The sequence below is a fragment of the Astatotilapia calliptera genome, chromosome 10 (genome assembly GCF_900246225.1).
Source record: "Astatotilapia calliptera chromosome 10, fAstCal1.2, whole genome shotgun sequence".
Lineage (NCBI taxonomy): Eukaryota > Metazoa > Chordata > Actinopteri > Cichliformes > Cichlidae > Astatotilapia > Astatotilapia calliptera.
In genome coordinates this window covers 33,003,870-33,020,226 of record NC_039311.1, presented here as the reverse complement: position 1 = coordinate 33,020,226, position 16,357 = coordinate 33,003,870, and the positions used below count along the sequence as shown (strand labels likewise).

Here is a 16,357-nt window from a genome sequence, read left to right as displayed (position 1 = left end):
AGTCCCCGTATGTATCTGCAGATTTACAACCACAGTAACATCAGCGCAGCTGAAAACTGTCGAAGACAAGAAACAAAACAAGTGACAGGATCACTTCAACATTCAAACATCTTTATACGCTAAAATATATAATCAAGCTAAAACATAATTAAATGAGGCAGAGGTGGGGAGACCAAAAAAACAGGAACAGGAAACTTTAAATGTGCACCAACAGCTGTTTCAGCACATGAACTGAATCCCCCACTACCAGGCTTTATGATATTTAAGCTTTAGCTAATAATCATCCACCCAGCAGGCTCCTGGGTGGTTCCTCAGGGGTTCCACTGGACTTACTGTAAATCAGAAGCTGGACTTCACCACGTTGGATTTGAAGAATAAAAAACAACAAATCTGCGACAGGCAGACCCCTTCACCTGACTCTCAGTTGATTTTAATCATGTGCTTCATGAGAGACACAAAACTGAACAACTACTCATCATCATCATTATCAGTAAGTCCATCCAGCTGCTCTGAGATTGTAAACAGCTGGAGTGCCATCGCGTTATTGGATCAAAGTACAAAACTTTATTGTTTTTGACATTTTTGCCAGCAAAGTATCGATAAAGGTTCTTAAAAAATGAAAACACAGTGTTTGGGTTTTTTATACATTCTTTAATGGGGCTAAATGAACAGCACACAGTTTGCTTAAAAGATTTATTGATAAGGCAGCACAATACGTGAGTGGTTAGGACTGAAGATTTTACAGGACACATTTTCACCATAAAAATCTGTTGCACAGTAGGACCTGTTAGCTTAGCCAGACATCCTCAGACCCTCCTGACGTGGTCACACATGTCACCTTGTAAAAATAAAAACATTTAAAACATTCAATCGAGCGACCTGTCGCGCAAAACTAGGCCGGTAGTGTGCTTGGCCTTTAAACTTATAGCATATGTATTGCTGTGAGAGTCCACTAGAGGGTGCAGTGCACAGTCTATCTTGTAGACTGTGCATGCAGCCACCTCTGTTTTTTTTCCCCTTTTCCCAAATTTTGCTTATGTCTGATTTATTTTTCACACGTAGGTGAATGCAAACTTCATCTAAACGCCTGCTGTTGGTGTGTATCCTGTGGATGGATACTCTTAATTTATGCTAACGTTACTCAGTGTGCTGACACGTCCATCATCCTGTTAATATACCTAATCCTTCTCATTAACCTGCTCTCTTCTTTTTGATTTATTATTAGTGCTGACTAGCTGCAGATGAACCACCACACAGGGAAGGCGGAGCATGAAGGTTGGCAGTTAGCGTCTTAGTCATCCTCCCTCACTGGCGTTACGTTTTGTTGCTTTTGTAGTTCTCTGTATTATGAGTTGAGCTGGGAGTTACCCACAGTCTTCAGTTTTTGGTTAGATAGGAAGCAGATGGTTGGTTCACAGCCTTCTTTGTCTTTTGTTTATCTGTTTTTCCTTTGGAAGTAACTTTATTTTCATTATTATAACAGCAGCAGCATGGTGACAACTCATATTAGGTTTTCTGTGTGCCTTTGAATTTGAAGTTATAACATGTTTGGGGGCTTGTCCGGGACACAGGACCTCTCATACCTTACAACACTGTACAGTCTATACAGCAGGTGTCTTCCTGTTTAAACTCTACTCTACCCCAAAGGTTTTTTCTCCTGAAATGACCAGAAAACTTGTTTTTGATATACGGTTTTAATAACAGTGATAAAATCATTGGATATGTTGTATATTTGAGATTCCTCTGTTGAACTGTCCTCCACCCTTCATTAATGACACATCCTCAGGTATAATAATTCCACTCCAAAATGGTGGAAATGTGCGCCTGTTCACTATGTTTAACTGAAGACAGCAGGGCATTCATCTACATAAACCTGCTGAACCTTTCAGTAGATTCAGAAGAAAGTGATCAGTGGGTAAAAAGTTGTTTCATCTGTAGGTAGTGCTACTGAAACCAGTGCAGGAATGAATAAAAGTGCAATTCCAACAATGGCCACTAGATGCCATCTCTAATTCGCATTCAAAAAGCACAATTTCATTGAGTCCTTTTTTGGTCTCTTTCACTAAATCTGAGGAAGTGTGCGGGTGCTCACATCTTCATTAATATCATGTTGAGGCTTTGATGTGTTAGCTTGGTTCACTGGGAGGAGTACAAAGCTTCTCTCTGAGAAGCAGAGCAGTAGATAGTGGCATACAAATGAGGTCAAGCATAGTACTTGAGTAAATGTGCTTAGTCCTCCACTGTGAGTGAGATGATAGGTTGTTCTGCCCTCAGGCGCCCCAGTTTGGTCCGGCCTGACCCGAGTGGACCTTTGGACTGGCCTGCTGCCAATTGAGCTGATGGAGCAGCTTTGGTCCCTGAATGCACCGCTTCGCTCTGATATGGAAAGTGGATTTATCGACCCCACAGACTGTGTGTTAAACACATCATGGCTGCAAGATGTGTTTGAAACATTTAGTTTTGTCCTCAAAGACAGGAACCTGTGTGGGGGTGAAAGATGATGAAGCCTCCTCCAGAGGAAGAATCAGATCCTTTGGCAGCATTAAGAGGATCAGCTGTACGGTAATCTCCCGGCTCACAGAGACAGCACCTTCTCCAAATCACTGTCTCAGTATTACAAAACTATTAGCACACAAGTCGCTGTAGCAGTATTCTCAGACATGGATGCATAGCCACAGTTCAGGTCCTTTTACTGTGCTTCTGTCTCAGTATTGATGGACTGTTTGTTTGCAGAAAGTGTAGCTTGATGCTTTTCTTATAGATCAAAGTCAGATGAATAAATCTGGGGCGAAAATCTTTGATGTTGAGATGTTGAAAAGATTTAAAGTTTTTCTGAAAGCTCGTAGTAATTAGAAGAATTATTACTATTAGTTATTATCATCATTATTATTATTGGTAGTTGTTTTTATTAATGCTGCTGTTAAAACTCAACCTCAGGTATCTCAACTTTCTGATTCTCAGTCCAGCGTCAGTGCGACACATTTTCTAAATAGTTGAAGCAGAAATTAGCAAAATGTTGGATGAAATGAGGTTCTCTATGGCAAAGGAATATGAAGACCTTGTTCCCACTGCAGTGGTGTTGGTTCCATACATATAGCACATACAAGAGAAAGACTTGGTGGCACCACAAACTCCTGGTCCAGGGGGACCTACAGCAGGAGGGGGTTGGCAGATGCAGCTCACAGAGTCCATCGTGACCTTCTTCACATGAAAATCAGCCAGGCTTCCTCTCTGTAATGTTAAACCTGTCCAAACGGCCAATCACAGCTCACTGCTTCCACGTTTCTCTCATTGGTTGTTCCCCGTCCGGCCCTCAATAATGATCAGTAAGACCGGCGTCAGGTCCATCAGGGTCTTCAGCATGTCCATGATATCTTCGTGGTCTTTGGCTCCCTCGATGAACTCCTCCAGGGTCAGCTCACCTGCAGGGTCAGAGGTCAGAATCCATAATTTAATAAACAAAATGCCTCTTAAACACAACACAGACCAAAATGTGGAAGAGCTGCCCATCAATTATATAGTGGGAAGTCGTTTGGGGTGTAGGTCGGATCTTCAACTGTGTCGTTTACTAATTATTTGGTTGATTGTTGGCTGTCATGCGACTTTGGTCCAGATCTGGCAGAGAGGAGTTACAGAGTTTACTATCTGAGCTGGGCTCAGCTGTCTTCATTACCTTCTCCTTTCACATCAATCCTCTCAAATATGAGCGAGACGATTTCCTCGGGGTCGATGTCTTTGTTCCGTGTGATGTCTTGGATGGCCTGCAGATGGAGACACCAAGGACAAATAACAAGGTTCTCAATAAGTTTCTGAATCATGAAGATGAGTCAGCATTCAGTAAAATAATCTCTGACTGAGCTTAACGTTTTGTATCGGTCAGTTTCAGGTTTTTTATAACTAGTAATGGGTACCGGTATCCCGTGCCATGATGGCACCGGTTGTGACATAAACGGTACTAACCAGACCGAAAAGCAGCGCACATTTCGGTGCTTTTTTTCCCCTGAGCTGTGATACACTTCTAGCCAATCATTTTACGTTTCTGAGGATAGTAGGCGGGGCCAGGTACGTACGTTCTTTTAGAGCAGAGCTACAGATTAAAAACGCCCAAGGTGAAGCGGTCAAAGTCTGGCTGTACTTCACAGCAAAAGATGCAAACTCAGCAGCAACAAGTGCTTTAAGCTGATACTGTGATACTGTCAAAGGAGGTAACACCTCGAATCCAATGAAACACCTGGCAACGCATAGCGTTTTTTTAAAAGCAGAGAAATGCGCTGTATTTGATAGCTTGCTGTGAGACCTCACACCGAGCACATCTACTGCGGGTGTGGTGCCTGTTATCAGACCCGGAGTTAGCAACATCCCCCAAAAACCCGAAGAGGAGAGTCCTGGCCCCTAGCCCTGCCAGTGTAGCAGAAATGATGAGGATGATGATGCAGCAGCAACCGTTCTTCTCTGCGTGAGGAGCTTAATGTTGTTCGTGTGTAATTTACGTTGAGTAGGCTAACCACGTTATTACATTAATGCATGTAAGGTGAACTAGCAAACATCATCATAGCTACATGCGGCTGCCTTCTTGTTTGATGGCAGATACTCCCTTCACCCTGGCCAAAAAGGCTAAAATGACCAAAGAAAAAGTGGAAAACAGTTAAACATGAGAGGTTTTTGGACAAAGTTTGTGTTTTTTCCATTGTTTAAGCACTGCTTCCAGCCAAGAGTGATACCATATACGCCCCATAGCTGCAGAAAAGGCTAACATTGTTATCTTTTTACAAAAAAACAGCTGAACATGAGAGGTTTTTAGACCCATTTGTGTTCTCCATTCTTTAAGCACCGGTTCGAGCACCGTTTAAGCACCGGCACAGTTTCAAAACTACTGGTTTGGCACCGGTATCGGATAAAACCTAAACGATACCCATCCCTATTCATAACTGCTGCTGCAGGGATCGCTCAGTCCAAAGAAGAAGAACCAATGATGTCACGAGGTTCTTCTTCACCACCATGGCCGGTGAAAGCCTGAAACAAACACGTGTTCCTGTCAGGAGCGATTCAGCTGTAAAAGATCAAAGAATCCACGTTAGGATGCAAACAGAGGACCTGGAGGGGGCGTGGTGGTCTCACCAGCTGTTTGCTAAGTTGTTCATGTTCAGGTTGGAAGGAACCCTTTTATAATGCTAACTCATATTACGTATCTGACGAGTGAGCATTCGGCCACCAGTCTGGTTACTCTGCAGGGAACGACCAGTACTGTGGTTTAGCTCACGGTATCCGTGTCCGAGGCTCCGAGATTACCAACTCCAGAAGCTGAATCAGATGTTTCCGATGCTTTAAAGATGTCCTGGTAAATGTAATCTTGTTCTCCATGTTCTCTGGTCCACGACTGGTCAGAACACAAAGGGAACGGCTTGTTCCACTTTCAGCAGTTTCCTTGACTGATTGATTGAGCTCAGAGGATTAGCAGCGGTCTAAGTTCAGAGCTAATCCAGCCCTGTTCTCTGTGCTGCTGATTCAGGATCCATGTGGAGAGGGACGCTCTTGATTTCAGTCCAACTTTCCTGTAAAGCTGGAAATATTGCAGATGTCTAGTGTGTGAGTTTGAAACCAGTTTTCTATAAATACATAAACCTTTCTGTGGGACTAAGACAAAATGTAATTGCTGCACCGACCTTAAAAGACACCATGACATCATTTGAAGCTTGAAGCAGTCGACGCAGTGTCAGCGGGATTAAACTGTCTTAAGATAGAAGCTGAGCAGGCAGCATTAAAAAGCTCAAAGACAGGAGAAGATTAAGCCTGTGTCAGCGTGGTGGTCCGTTCATTACCGTGAAGATGGTCTCCAGCTCTTCCTTGTCGATCTTTCCGTTGCCGTCCTGGTCGAACAGTTTGAAGTACCACTTCAGTTTCTGGTTGATTTCTCCCTTCAGCATCAGGCTGATGGCTGCGATGTACTCCACAAAGTTAATGTAGCCATCCTGCAGACACGAAGCAGGGAGTTAAAACCGCACCAGCGAGGGGGCGTTCAGGGACATCCTGTAAGATTCACACCTCAGTTTTAATATGGACGTTTGTTCAGCTTCACAAAACCAAAGCAGAGCAAACGTGACAGACAGAGAGTCTGATGCTGTGGTTCAGCTGTGCAATAATTCTGCACATTAAAAACTGTAGGTTTATGTTACTGTAATACTTACAGGGGTTTTATGACCAGTTTCCACAACAGCAAAACTCGTAGATGAGACTAACAATCATCAGCATTCTTGGGTTGCACATTCACCGATCATCTGACACTGAATCCCAGCTCCTGATTGGTCAGACTGCGGCTTCAGTCCATCACGTGGTGCTCAGTTTGAGGACTCAAAGTGCTTTTTTCACCACGCAGGTTGGAGGAGCCCAGGATCGAACCACCAACCATCCACATTATAAAACCACCTCCTAAAGTCTCCACACAGAGCTCAACCATTCATGCCTCCAGGCCTCTGTGGGAGGACCTCTTACACCTGAACATCCACCCAGTTCCAGCTTTATTGAAATGTGGACTACTTGTTGTAATAAATGGTTAAAATGCCTCCTGCTCTTTATATTTTACACATGTCATTGCTGCAGGCTGAAGCCTTTAATCCAGAGGTGGCAGAAGTACAGATACCCGGGTTTAAAAATACTGCGGTAAAAGCTGAAGGGTGAAAAAGTACCGAGTCTGAAATGTACTCAGAGTCAGAAAGGACAAAGCGAACTGAACCTTGTGCTATATTAAGAAAATAAAATAATTTTAGTACATGAGATCATTTACCTGGAGATCTCCTGCTGCCCTTCACCTAATCACAGCATCCTCACACACACAGCTCTGCATGCTGATGGAGCAGGAAGTCCTGCCTCTCCCGGTCGAGCGAGCGCTCTGCACCACAGAGCGATTTTAACGTTTCCATGAAAGCTTTGAGTTTAAAGACTCGTGTTCACAGTATGAGCAACATTTCACATGTGCTGACGTCTGGTTTCATGTTGACAAGAATCAACCTCCAGACTGAAACATGGAGCTGCAGTTCATCTGGTGTCCAGCAGGGGCAGCAGAGTCAGTCCCATAGACTGCCATGTTAAACCTGACAGCAGAATAAACATGTTTGCAGCCTGATACACAAACTGGTCTCTGTGGAGAACTTTTAAACTGCATTCAGAATTAAGGTTGGTGTTATTAGAGGCGTGGCCTCTGTGACTGACAGGTGGATGGTGGCACTTTGATGACATCATGTGACCAATAGCACGGCTGCTGTGAGTTTCTAGGAGTTTATTCGGACTGACTCTTACATGTAACCACGACTACACCATCACCTACGTTAATATTTCAAAACGAGGGATTTCTGATTTGAAGATTCATGTGGTCGCATAGCAACAGCTGCCCAGGCGACACACTGTCAACAGGTTTCTGTGTAAAACTTTATATTCAGCCTTGTATGTGAACATCGACCACAAGCTTCTGTGTCCACTACTTTAAAAACATAGCCTTTAGATATCTGATGACTGGTTTTGGTACATCCTGTATCCACAGTCAGATTTATCAATAAGGAAAGCCCGGTCAGCATTATTGATTTTTGATTGGGCTCATTCACAAGCTGCAGAGCTCTCAGCTCAGCCCTACAAGCAGTAGGTCGAGTTTTCTCTCATAAATCAGACGTTTTCATTTCAAAGCACGTCCCATGTAGAGTCTTTCTTTCTTTAAGCTGAGCTTTCATGTGACCTTTAACCCCACTTTAGTAACACTCGTCTCAAATTGATATCAAAGCCTCATAACCAGCTGTCATACTACCAGCCTGATATAACAGGTTATATGTCATTATTAGATGTTTTGGTCTAATAAGGTGCAGGAAAGCAAATCAGCTCTAAACCCGTCGACGTGTCACTGCTGTCAGATTACTTTTACTTTCCTGCAGAAGCCGCGTCCTATAAACATGGAAGAACAGGCTGGGCAAACTGACGTGGAACGCACCCCGTCCATGTCGAAGGTGAAGAAGACCTGCTCCACGTAGCGGTTGGCGTCCTCGTTCATGCCCTTCAGGTTGAGTATGGCCTTCAGCTCGAACAGCGTGATGAGGCCTGACGGAGACTCCTTCATGAACTTGTTGTACCAGTGGTGCATGTCCTCTGCCAGGATGTCGTCCAGGGTCGAGCCGTGGTTCCCCATGGCGGAGGAGACCAAGGCCCGGTGCGCTGCTTGTTAAAGGCGGTCTGCAGTCCTGCGATCCTCCTCAGGACAGGAAACCCCACAGAAGACGATCAGGCTGCAGGCGGAGGCTCGAGGTGGCCCACATCCAGGCTGCCGTGACTCTGCAGGCACCGAGCGAACCTCAGGACTCTGTAACCCTCTTAGGTCCTGCAGGAAGAACCAAAGAAGCACTGAAAATAACTCCCTAATGAGATCACCACAGGGCTGTGCTGTGGAGGCCGATCCAGGACAGGAGGGCGGGATGGCCCTGGAAGCAGAATTATGTAACCGGCTCACCTGGCAGGCTGCGTTCACACAGAGAGGTTTCCCAACGTGACGCCCACGCAGGACGTTCCTCGCTGCTCAGCTGAGGGGAAAAGTTCAGAAACACACGAGAACCAAGGAGAAAGACGCCCACGCCAGAGAACAAGCAGACCACTGAAGACCAAGACCAGCTGCTCCCACGGTGCAGGGATCCAGAAACGTCTGTGACTATTTTTCTCCTTCTTTCACACGAGCAGGAAGTGAAGGAGGCACGAGAACTGATGACTTCAAAGCAGTTACTTTGGTTTAGTTTCTTTCAAAGCTCTGCTGCGTGTCAGTTTCTGTTCTGGAAAGTTTGCTTTAAGTAAGTTACCCATGGCCGTTTCCTTAATTATTCCACCCAACGCCTGAAACCACGGCCCGAGCATCAGCGGCCTCAAGCAGAGACGCACGGCGCTCTAATCAGATCATCCAGGCAGCGGCTCGACCTGCCGGCAGGTTAAATCAGAGCTGAGACGTCCTGTTGGTCACACTTTCATCAAACAAGAAAAATAAACACAAAATGTCGTTTCTGGTCACTTTGACCTGATCAGTGAGTTTCTCCTTAAACTCATGGATGTCATTTTTGTTTAGTCTCTTTATTATTGTTGAATCGTGACCTCTGACCTTAGCTCAGACATGTGAAGCCTGCAGGTCTTCTTCTGGGTTCTTCTCTGAAGAATAATTTTGGTCAGCCGGTCACTCCTGGGAAGGTTCACCCACTGTGGGTTTTCTCCCACTGTGGATCACTGGAGTCAGACTGATGATGTCACTGACTCTGGTGCTTCTTTACAGCAGGAAGTGTCTGAGATCTTTGGCCTGCTTCACGTTGTCACACTGTTTCACATCACTGAAGGCTCAGATGTGAAGATTAAATCTGGCCCGAGTCTTACTGAGGTTGGTCAGGACGCCATGTTCATCATCTCATCGTACCTGATGTGATTTCATGATGTCTCTAAATTTTGAGAGGATTTTTTTTTTCTTGTGTTTTGACCTTGGAAGTTTTTACCTGCTGCTGAATGAGCGTACGAAGTTCCATTAGTTTGTCATTATTATCAGGAAGTCCTAAAAACTCCCTGAAAAGCCTTCAGCTGATCCAAAATGCTGCAGCAAGAGTCCTGACAGGGACTAGAAAGAGAGAGCAGATTTCTCCTGTTTTGGCTTCCTGTTAAATCCAGAATTCAAAATCCTGCTCCTCACATACAAGGTCTTAAATAATCAGGCCCCATCTTATCTTAATGACCTTGTAGTACCATATCACCCTATTAGAGCGCTTCGCTCTCGCTCTGCAGGCCTACTTGTTGTTCCTAGAGTATTTAAAAGTAGAATGGGAGGCAGAGCCTTCAGTTTTCAGGCCCCTCTTCTGTGGAACCAGCTTCCAGTTTGGATTCAGGAGACAGACACTATCTCCACTTTTAAGATTAGGCTTCAAACTTTCCTTTTTGCTAAAGCATATAGTTAGGGCTGGACCAGGTGACCCTGAATCCTCCCTTAGTTATGCTGCAATAGACGTAGGCTGCCGGGGATTCCCATGATGCATTGAGTTTTTCCTTTCCAGTCACCTTTCTCACTCACTATGTATTAACAGACCTCTGTGCATTGAATCATATCTGTTATTAACCTCTGTCTCTCTTCCACAGCATGTCTTTATCCTGTCTTCCTTCTCTCACCCCAATTGGTCGCAGCAGATGGCCCCGCCCCTCCCTGAGCCTGGTTCTGCCGGAGGTTTCTTCCTGTTAAAAGGGAGTTTTTCCTTCCCACTGTTTCCTCCTCACACGTTGTGTACCATTGTAATAGATTAACCTATTGGTTATCGGGCGGTCGTGGCTCAAGAGTTGGGAGTTCGCCTTGTATTCGGAAGGTTGCCGGTTCGAGCCCCGGCTCCGACAGTCTCGGTCGTTGTGTCCTTGGGCAAGACACTTCACCCGTTCCCTACTGGTGGTGGTCAGAGGGCCCGGTGGCGCCAGTGTCCGGCAGCCTCGCCTCTGTCAGTGCGCCCCAGGGTGGGTGTGGCTACGATGTAGCTGCCATCACCAGTGTGTGAATGGGTGGATGACTGGATATGTAAAGTGCTTTGGGGTCCTTAGGGACGAGTAAAGCGCTATATAAATACAGGCCATTTACCATATTGTTAATTTGGAGACTACGATGAGTCTTTATTTGTAAAGATAAAACTTTTTAAAATACAGTTAAAAGTCTCAAATTTCTACTCTGTGCTTCACCAGAGCTCAGTGGGCCAGACTTGTACAGCTGACATCCACCTTCATGTGTTTAACGCCCCTGATAAGTTTGCATTATCAGGGGCGTGTCCTGTTTGACTGACAGGTAGCTTCGTCATCGCGCTGCAGCTGTGACACGGAAAAATCAGAAGTCATTAGCAACTCTTTATTTCTTTGAGCACTGCCAGATAAAATAAAACAGAGCAGATCATCATTATGGTAGCAAAAGTATTTTAATTTCATCATCAGAAGCACTTTGTGACGTCACCGCCTCCTCAGGCTGCGTGTCGCCATCCAATCAAAACCTCGGAGGTTCCCAGAAATCAGTCAAACCTAACGAGGCTTCGAGGGTTCCCTCACAGCTGTGGCTTTACACACAGACACAAACCATTTATCATCATCATCATCATCATCATGGTAGGCAGCACACAGTAAGAACAGACAGCTCACAGTATATATGGCTAAACAGGAAGAATGCAGTGTTGTGGTGTGGAAAGGCGTTGAGTGGAAACGAACAAGCTCGGCTGGACCTTCGCACGATTGGCCGAGCGTCTTCGCTCATTCGCAGATGGCGGGCGGCGCCTCAGAGTTTCTAAATATTCGCCTCCTGAGCGTCTGCAGGCCTCTTCAGTCAGGTGTAGCTGATACGGGGTTTCTCTCCCAGCACTCCAGGGGCTCGTCGACGCGTGGTCCTCATCGGGCTGAGCTTGTTGCTTCCTGCGGGGGAAACGTTGCAGTTTTTCAGTACATGTACACAAAGTACACAGAGTACTGCACTGATGTCACTCTGGAAGGAGAACAGGTACTTCACCTCGCTCTGTTCTTCTTCTTTGCCGTCTGTCAGTGTAGCGTCTTCGGTCGGGTCCTGTTTCTGCGTCTCTGGCGACCTCGGCTCCTCCTCCTTCTTCTCTGATGATGATGGTGCCTCCTCCTCCTCTTCTTCTGCAGACCCTTTCTCTCCCTCCTGCACATCACCGTCGCCGCTCTTTGGCTCTTCCTCTTCGTGAGTTTGGTTTTTCTCAGCAGCTGTTGGGGCGTCTGTTTGATCCTCCTTCTTGAACACGTCACCCTCACTGCCCTGCTCGCCGTCCTGCTTGCCGCCTGCTGCAGTTTTGTCAGCGGGGTCAGTTGTGGAGCTCACCTGTGTGTCTGATGCATCTTTGGCCTCCACCTCTCCACTGCTGGATGTCCTGTGGCGGCGTGATGGCGGACGGCGGCGGATGGAGTGGCGAGCTCTGCCCTGGAGGAGAACCAAAGGGTGATCAACTGAGTGTTTAGGCTGGCCGGCGCAGGTATTTACAGGTCACTGAATGCATCACATGAACGCCTTGGAGGGGTCTCACCTTGTTGATGCTCTGCAGGACCGATCCGTCCGCCACAGTGGCAGGTTCCTCAAAAGAGGCGGGGCCTTCCGTTTCAGTTACAGGAGAGGTGACTGGGCTGGTGGGGGTTGCTGAGGACGAGGTGGTTACTGAGGTAGCAGGTGGGGCGGAGCCAGGGGAGGGCAGGGGGAAGTTGAGAGGCAGCATCCTGATGCCAGGGCTCTTCATAGGAGGACCCGTGGGCGAGAGCACGAGTTCAGCCTGCAAAGTGATGTCAGAGCGATGTCAGAACGATGTCAGAGTGATGTCAGAGTGATGTCGGTGCATGTTTACACCAGCAGGGGGCAGCAGAAACCTGCTGGACTCACCTGGATTTTCTCAATTAGACCAGAGTTCCTCTTGACTTTGACAGGTGACGTCGGGGCACCTGCAGGAGGCTGACACACACACACACACACACACACACACACACACACACAGGTGCGTTTATTTCGTAGATCTTCATGTAAATGTGGAGACCAGACGAGGAGCTCCTCGGGAACGTGACCTCAGCTCTCGATTGTCATGTTTAATTTTTGTGCCTTTTTTCCGTCACCACACCAGAAGAACGTGAAACTGTATAAAACTAAAGTGTTCAGTCACAGTTCGTGGATTTTCTTTGACAATATATCCCATCATGCTCTTGAGTTACCTCTGAAGGGTGCGTGGACTCGAGCAACGACGATTATTGGCTCAAACTTAAATATTACAAACAGTGCAACTAAATTGCAGATATAAAGGCCCAGTTTACAACAACAGACACCTCGAGGTGCTGATTGTTGTAGGAAAGAGACTCTGACGATCAGAGCAAGCACTTGGCAACAGTGGGAAGGAAAAAGTGCCATTTAACAAGAAGAAATGTCCTGCAGAACCAGCATCAGGATCTGTGTCTACTTCCTGTTTGTATCGAGAGTGACGAACTGGGCGGCTGCGGTGAAGAGAGGATGCTCCACCTACCTATCTGTGGTCATGAGTCAGTGACAGGGAACACAGCGGTGTTTCCCCCACAGGTCGCAGGGCTCAGCCTCGGAGAAGCTGCGACTCCTTGGAATGAAAATGAGCCGGATGAGGTGGTCTGGACACCCAGTCCGGCGTAGTCTGTGTTTAATATGGCTTTTGTGTTGTTAACATGTTTAATGTTTTGTATTTTCTTCTATTTAATCTCAAAAAGCTCCTAAAACAGTCAGCGATCACTGTTGACCTCCCTCGGCTTTTATTACCACTAATCATTTATTTAAGCTCAGTTTTTAAAACCTTAGGATGTAACTACAGCCCAGCCCATGCAGCAGTATATGAATGACTAACCTCGTATTGTGGATGGATTATCTCAGTTGTTCTCCTGGCTGAAGTTTGGTCCTTTTACAGCATCCTGCCATGCGATTACATTTGTTCCTGACCACCGAGAACACTCACGTTAACTTTTATCGAGTGGAAAAAAAGTTAGCTTGTTTATATTATGCTAACATAGCTGTGTTGCTAGCGGTCACGTAGCACATCATTATATACCAGCTAGCCCAACTTCAGTAACCCTACAAACGTCACTGCTGTTTAGTTTTCTGTCTTCATTTATGTTGGAAGTGATAACAGAGCTGTACGTTTGAATTTGTTTCCAAAACCCCGCAGTCAGGACATGCTATATTGTATTTAGATAGAAGCTAGCGAGCTAACTCCCTGCTAACTTCTAACTCCGTTAAATGTCATAAATTCCATTTTCATGGATGCCTGGATGTTAAACTCAATTGTTACACCTGGTAGAGCAGAACGCTGATCATTTTATTAAAGATGAAAGACTTTAGACAGTTTTTCAACTCTCAGTAATGCCACAGTGATCGTTTGATATATGGACCTGCAGCGGAGTTTAGGCCCAGACACAGCTAGTGACGTCAGACTTAATGACCTGATCGGCTGTGATTCAGGTCTATGCTGACCAAACCACGGAGAGGACGGAGCACGGCACGAAAGTTGCCATTGACGGTGGTTATCAGTGAAGATGTTTGAGGCGTTTTTGTCTTTTTCTGCTTCCTTTGCAGAAGCGCTTCACACTTCCTGAGCCTGGTTCTGCCGCAGGTTTCCTGTTACAGGACAGTTTTTCCTTCTCACTGTCGCCATGTGCTGCTCTGAGGCGGCGGCCTGAATGGTGGAGTTTCTCTGTTTTATTGTGATTTAAGACGAAATAAAATAAAAAATCTGTTGTATTGAACTAAATAGTTTTGTCATTTTTTCTGAGTCATAAATCAGTAATTTCATCATTTTTAACTGTTTCCTGCCATTTGTGTTGTTTTTGTGTTTGTGTAGTCTTTGTTTTAACTGAACCTTCACACATCAGTGCCCCACCAGACCATCGGCTGGCTTTGAACATGTTTCAGGCGTCTTCATAGTTTTGTCATGTTCCCTAATCTCATCTCTGTCTCACCTCCTGCTCGCCTCCCTGGGGTTTGGACAGCTGTAGAGTGCGTGGCGGTCGCCGTCTGACCGGCTTCTCCTGGTAAACGACAAAAACAGCAGTTAAAAAAAAGACCATTACTCCCAGTATGGACACCTGTCCTAAAAGGTTGCCAGTTTGATTCCCTGAATCAGTCAGATCCTATCACCATGTGTGAGTCTGATATGAGTTACTGATTCTTCCCGAGTCCATAAATCTGACTGTTAGCAGATGATAGCAGGTCTGCACTGGACGTGTCTACGTCCTGGTGTGTGTAGCGTACGTGCTGGCTGTTGTCACACTCACCTGTTCATTCCCGGCGGGGCTTTGTGGCGGAGCCGCACCTTTGAACCTCCTGGCGAGTTCAGCCACGGAGCGCTGCGACGTAGCCTGCTCCTGAGGACGGAGAGGAGAGACCAGGTGAGCAAGCAGGTGAAGGCGGTGATGATATCAGTAACGATAGACACGAGCGATGTGTCTGCAGCAGATTTCATCGTGTTAAAGATTTTTAGGATTGGAGTTTGTCTCTGTGTGACGCTTCGTCCACTCTGAGGTCATCACGCCCGGATCTTTCCTGTGCGCGCTGCAGCAGGACGGACGGTAAGAACATCTGTCCTACCTGCAGCTTTCAAATGGTGAACTGACAGGTGTTGAGGTAAAGTCAACGCGTCACTGCTCATTGATGAGCCATCCAATCACGAGTCTGTAATCTGAGGAAGGTGTAACTTGGTATCCTGATCATTTTGGTTCATTTATTCCTGAGAATAAAAAGTGAGGAACTGGAGTCGGCTTTAGACCCCGCCCCCACAGAGGCATACGTAAAGTAGTGCAAACATGATTTGTGGGAGCAGTGGAGTCCGTGTGGCAGCGTGTCAGCAGCGTAACCGTGTTAGGATGGAGGTGTGTCAGCGCGTTCGCTCAGAGCTGTTTCTTCTACAACAGATGAGACCGAAGTGGAGATGTTTGTTCATATGTAGCACGTTTCTACTCTGTCTGAACACACCTTTATTTCTCTACGTGAGCTCTGTCTATCACATGGATGCACGTGGAGCAGCTTGGGGTTAGTATGTTGCCAGCATGCAGACTGGGATCAAACCACCAACCTCCTGAGTACCAGTTGACACGCTCTACCACCTGAGCTACAGCCAAGTCCATGAAGCCCAAACCAAACACCTCAGACGAGCTGTCAGCCGATGGTCTGAGTGAACTCCTCCGTATGAGTCCAATCTGTCCCACAGCTGAAGCTGGGACCAGATCCAAACTTCAACAGAACGACTGAAAAAGAACGGAGCTGCTGCAGAGCTCAGAGAGCCGTGCATGAATGAACGCTGCAAGCCTTAAAGTGGGCGTGGTTTCTTGGTCACATGGCCCTAAACTTTATTTATGAGCTATGTTTTCAGTTTTAAAGTCACGCTGTCGTCAAACCCTCGTGTTTTGCTGGATAATGTTACTTTGAGACTTTGAGTTGCAGAGATTCAGTTGATGGTTTCGTGTTCCTGCATTAGAGAACGCGCCCACGGTTCTTCAGCTCAGAGGAATGTTAAAAGCTTTAAAAATAAATACACGCCGACATGTGAACAACAAGAAAACACCCACTCTTCACGGACGACGCGTCGATCCTGGCGGTGTTCCATTTGACTGACAGCAACCAACAAAAACACAGCCCTCAAACAGGGAGATGGGACTGCCCGTCCTCACAGAGCTGAAACACACATGGGTCCCCACAAAGGCAGGTATTCAGGGACACACCAACACAGCTGTTGACGTGTGGTTGATCCGGGCTGAAGGCCTCACATTGCTGACATTCAACAGATAATGAAATCACATCGCCTCAAGGACACACACACACACACACACACACACA

At 46.3% G+C, this 16,357-nt stretch overlaps 2 protein-coding genes across 3 annotated transcripts in view; both read right to left on the bottom strand.

The window, feature by feature from the left end:
* Positions 1 to 1,565: 1,565 nt before the first annotated feature.
* guca1d (guanylate cyclase activator 1d) lies at positions 1,566 to 9,012 on the bottom strand. Its single transcript, XM_026181791.1, has 4 exons — positions 7,973 to 9,012; positions 5,820 to 5,969; positions 3,674 to 3,761; positions 1,566 to 3,422 (listed from the first exon to the last, which is right to left on the bottom strand). The coding sequence occupies exons 1-4, from the start codon at positions 8,165 to 8,167 to the stop codon at positions 3,289 to 3,291; spliced, it is 567 nt and encodes a 188-aa protein (XP_026037576.1). The 5' UTR covers positions 8,168 to 9,012; the 3' UTR covers positions 1,566 to 3,288.
* A 1,912-nt stretch (positions 9,013 to 10,924) lies between these two features.
* Positions 10,925 to 16,357, bottom strand: part of dub (duboraya) — a 9,860-nt gene continuing 4,427 nt past the window's right edge. For both annotated transcript variants that reach the window (XM_026183017.1, XM_026183018.1), the window contains 6 exons: positions 14,800 to 14,889; positions 14,485 to 14,553; positions 12,401 to 12,469; positions 12,054 to 12,293; positions 11,522 to 11,950; positions 10,925 to 11,427 (listed from right to left, as the gene is read on the bottom strand). In XM_026183017.1, the coding sequence (XP_026038802.1) occupies positions 11,404 to 11,427; positions 11,522 to 11,950; positions 12,054 to 12,293; positions 12,401 to 12,469; positions 14,485 to 14,553; positions 14,800 to 14,889 (921 nt within the window). In that variant the 3' untranslated portion in view covers positions 10,925 to 11,403. The remainder of the gene's footprint in view (positions 11,428 to 11,521; positions 11,951 to 12,053; positions 12,294 to 12,400; positions 12,470 to 14,484; positions 14,554 to 14,799; positions 14,890 to 16,357) is intronic.

Coding starts and splice junctions, on each gene's coding strand:
- guca1d (XM_026181791.1), bottom strand. CDS start 8,167: ATGGGGAACCACGGCTCGACCCTGGACGACATCCTGGCAGAGGACATG. Junction 5,970..7,972: donor TCACCTTCGACATGGACGGG/GTGCGTTCCACG, acceptor TCGTGTCTGCAG/GATGGCTACATTAACTTTGT. Junction 3,423..3,673: donor GATTGATGTGAAAGGAGAAG/GTAATGAAGACA, acceptor CTGACCCTGCAG/GTGAGCTGACCCTGGAGGAG.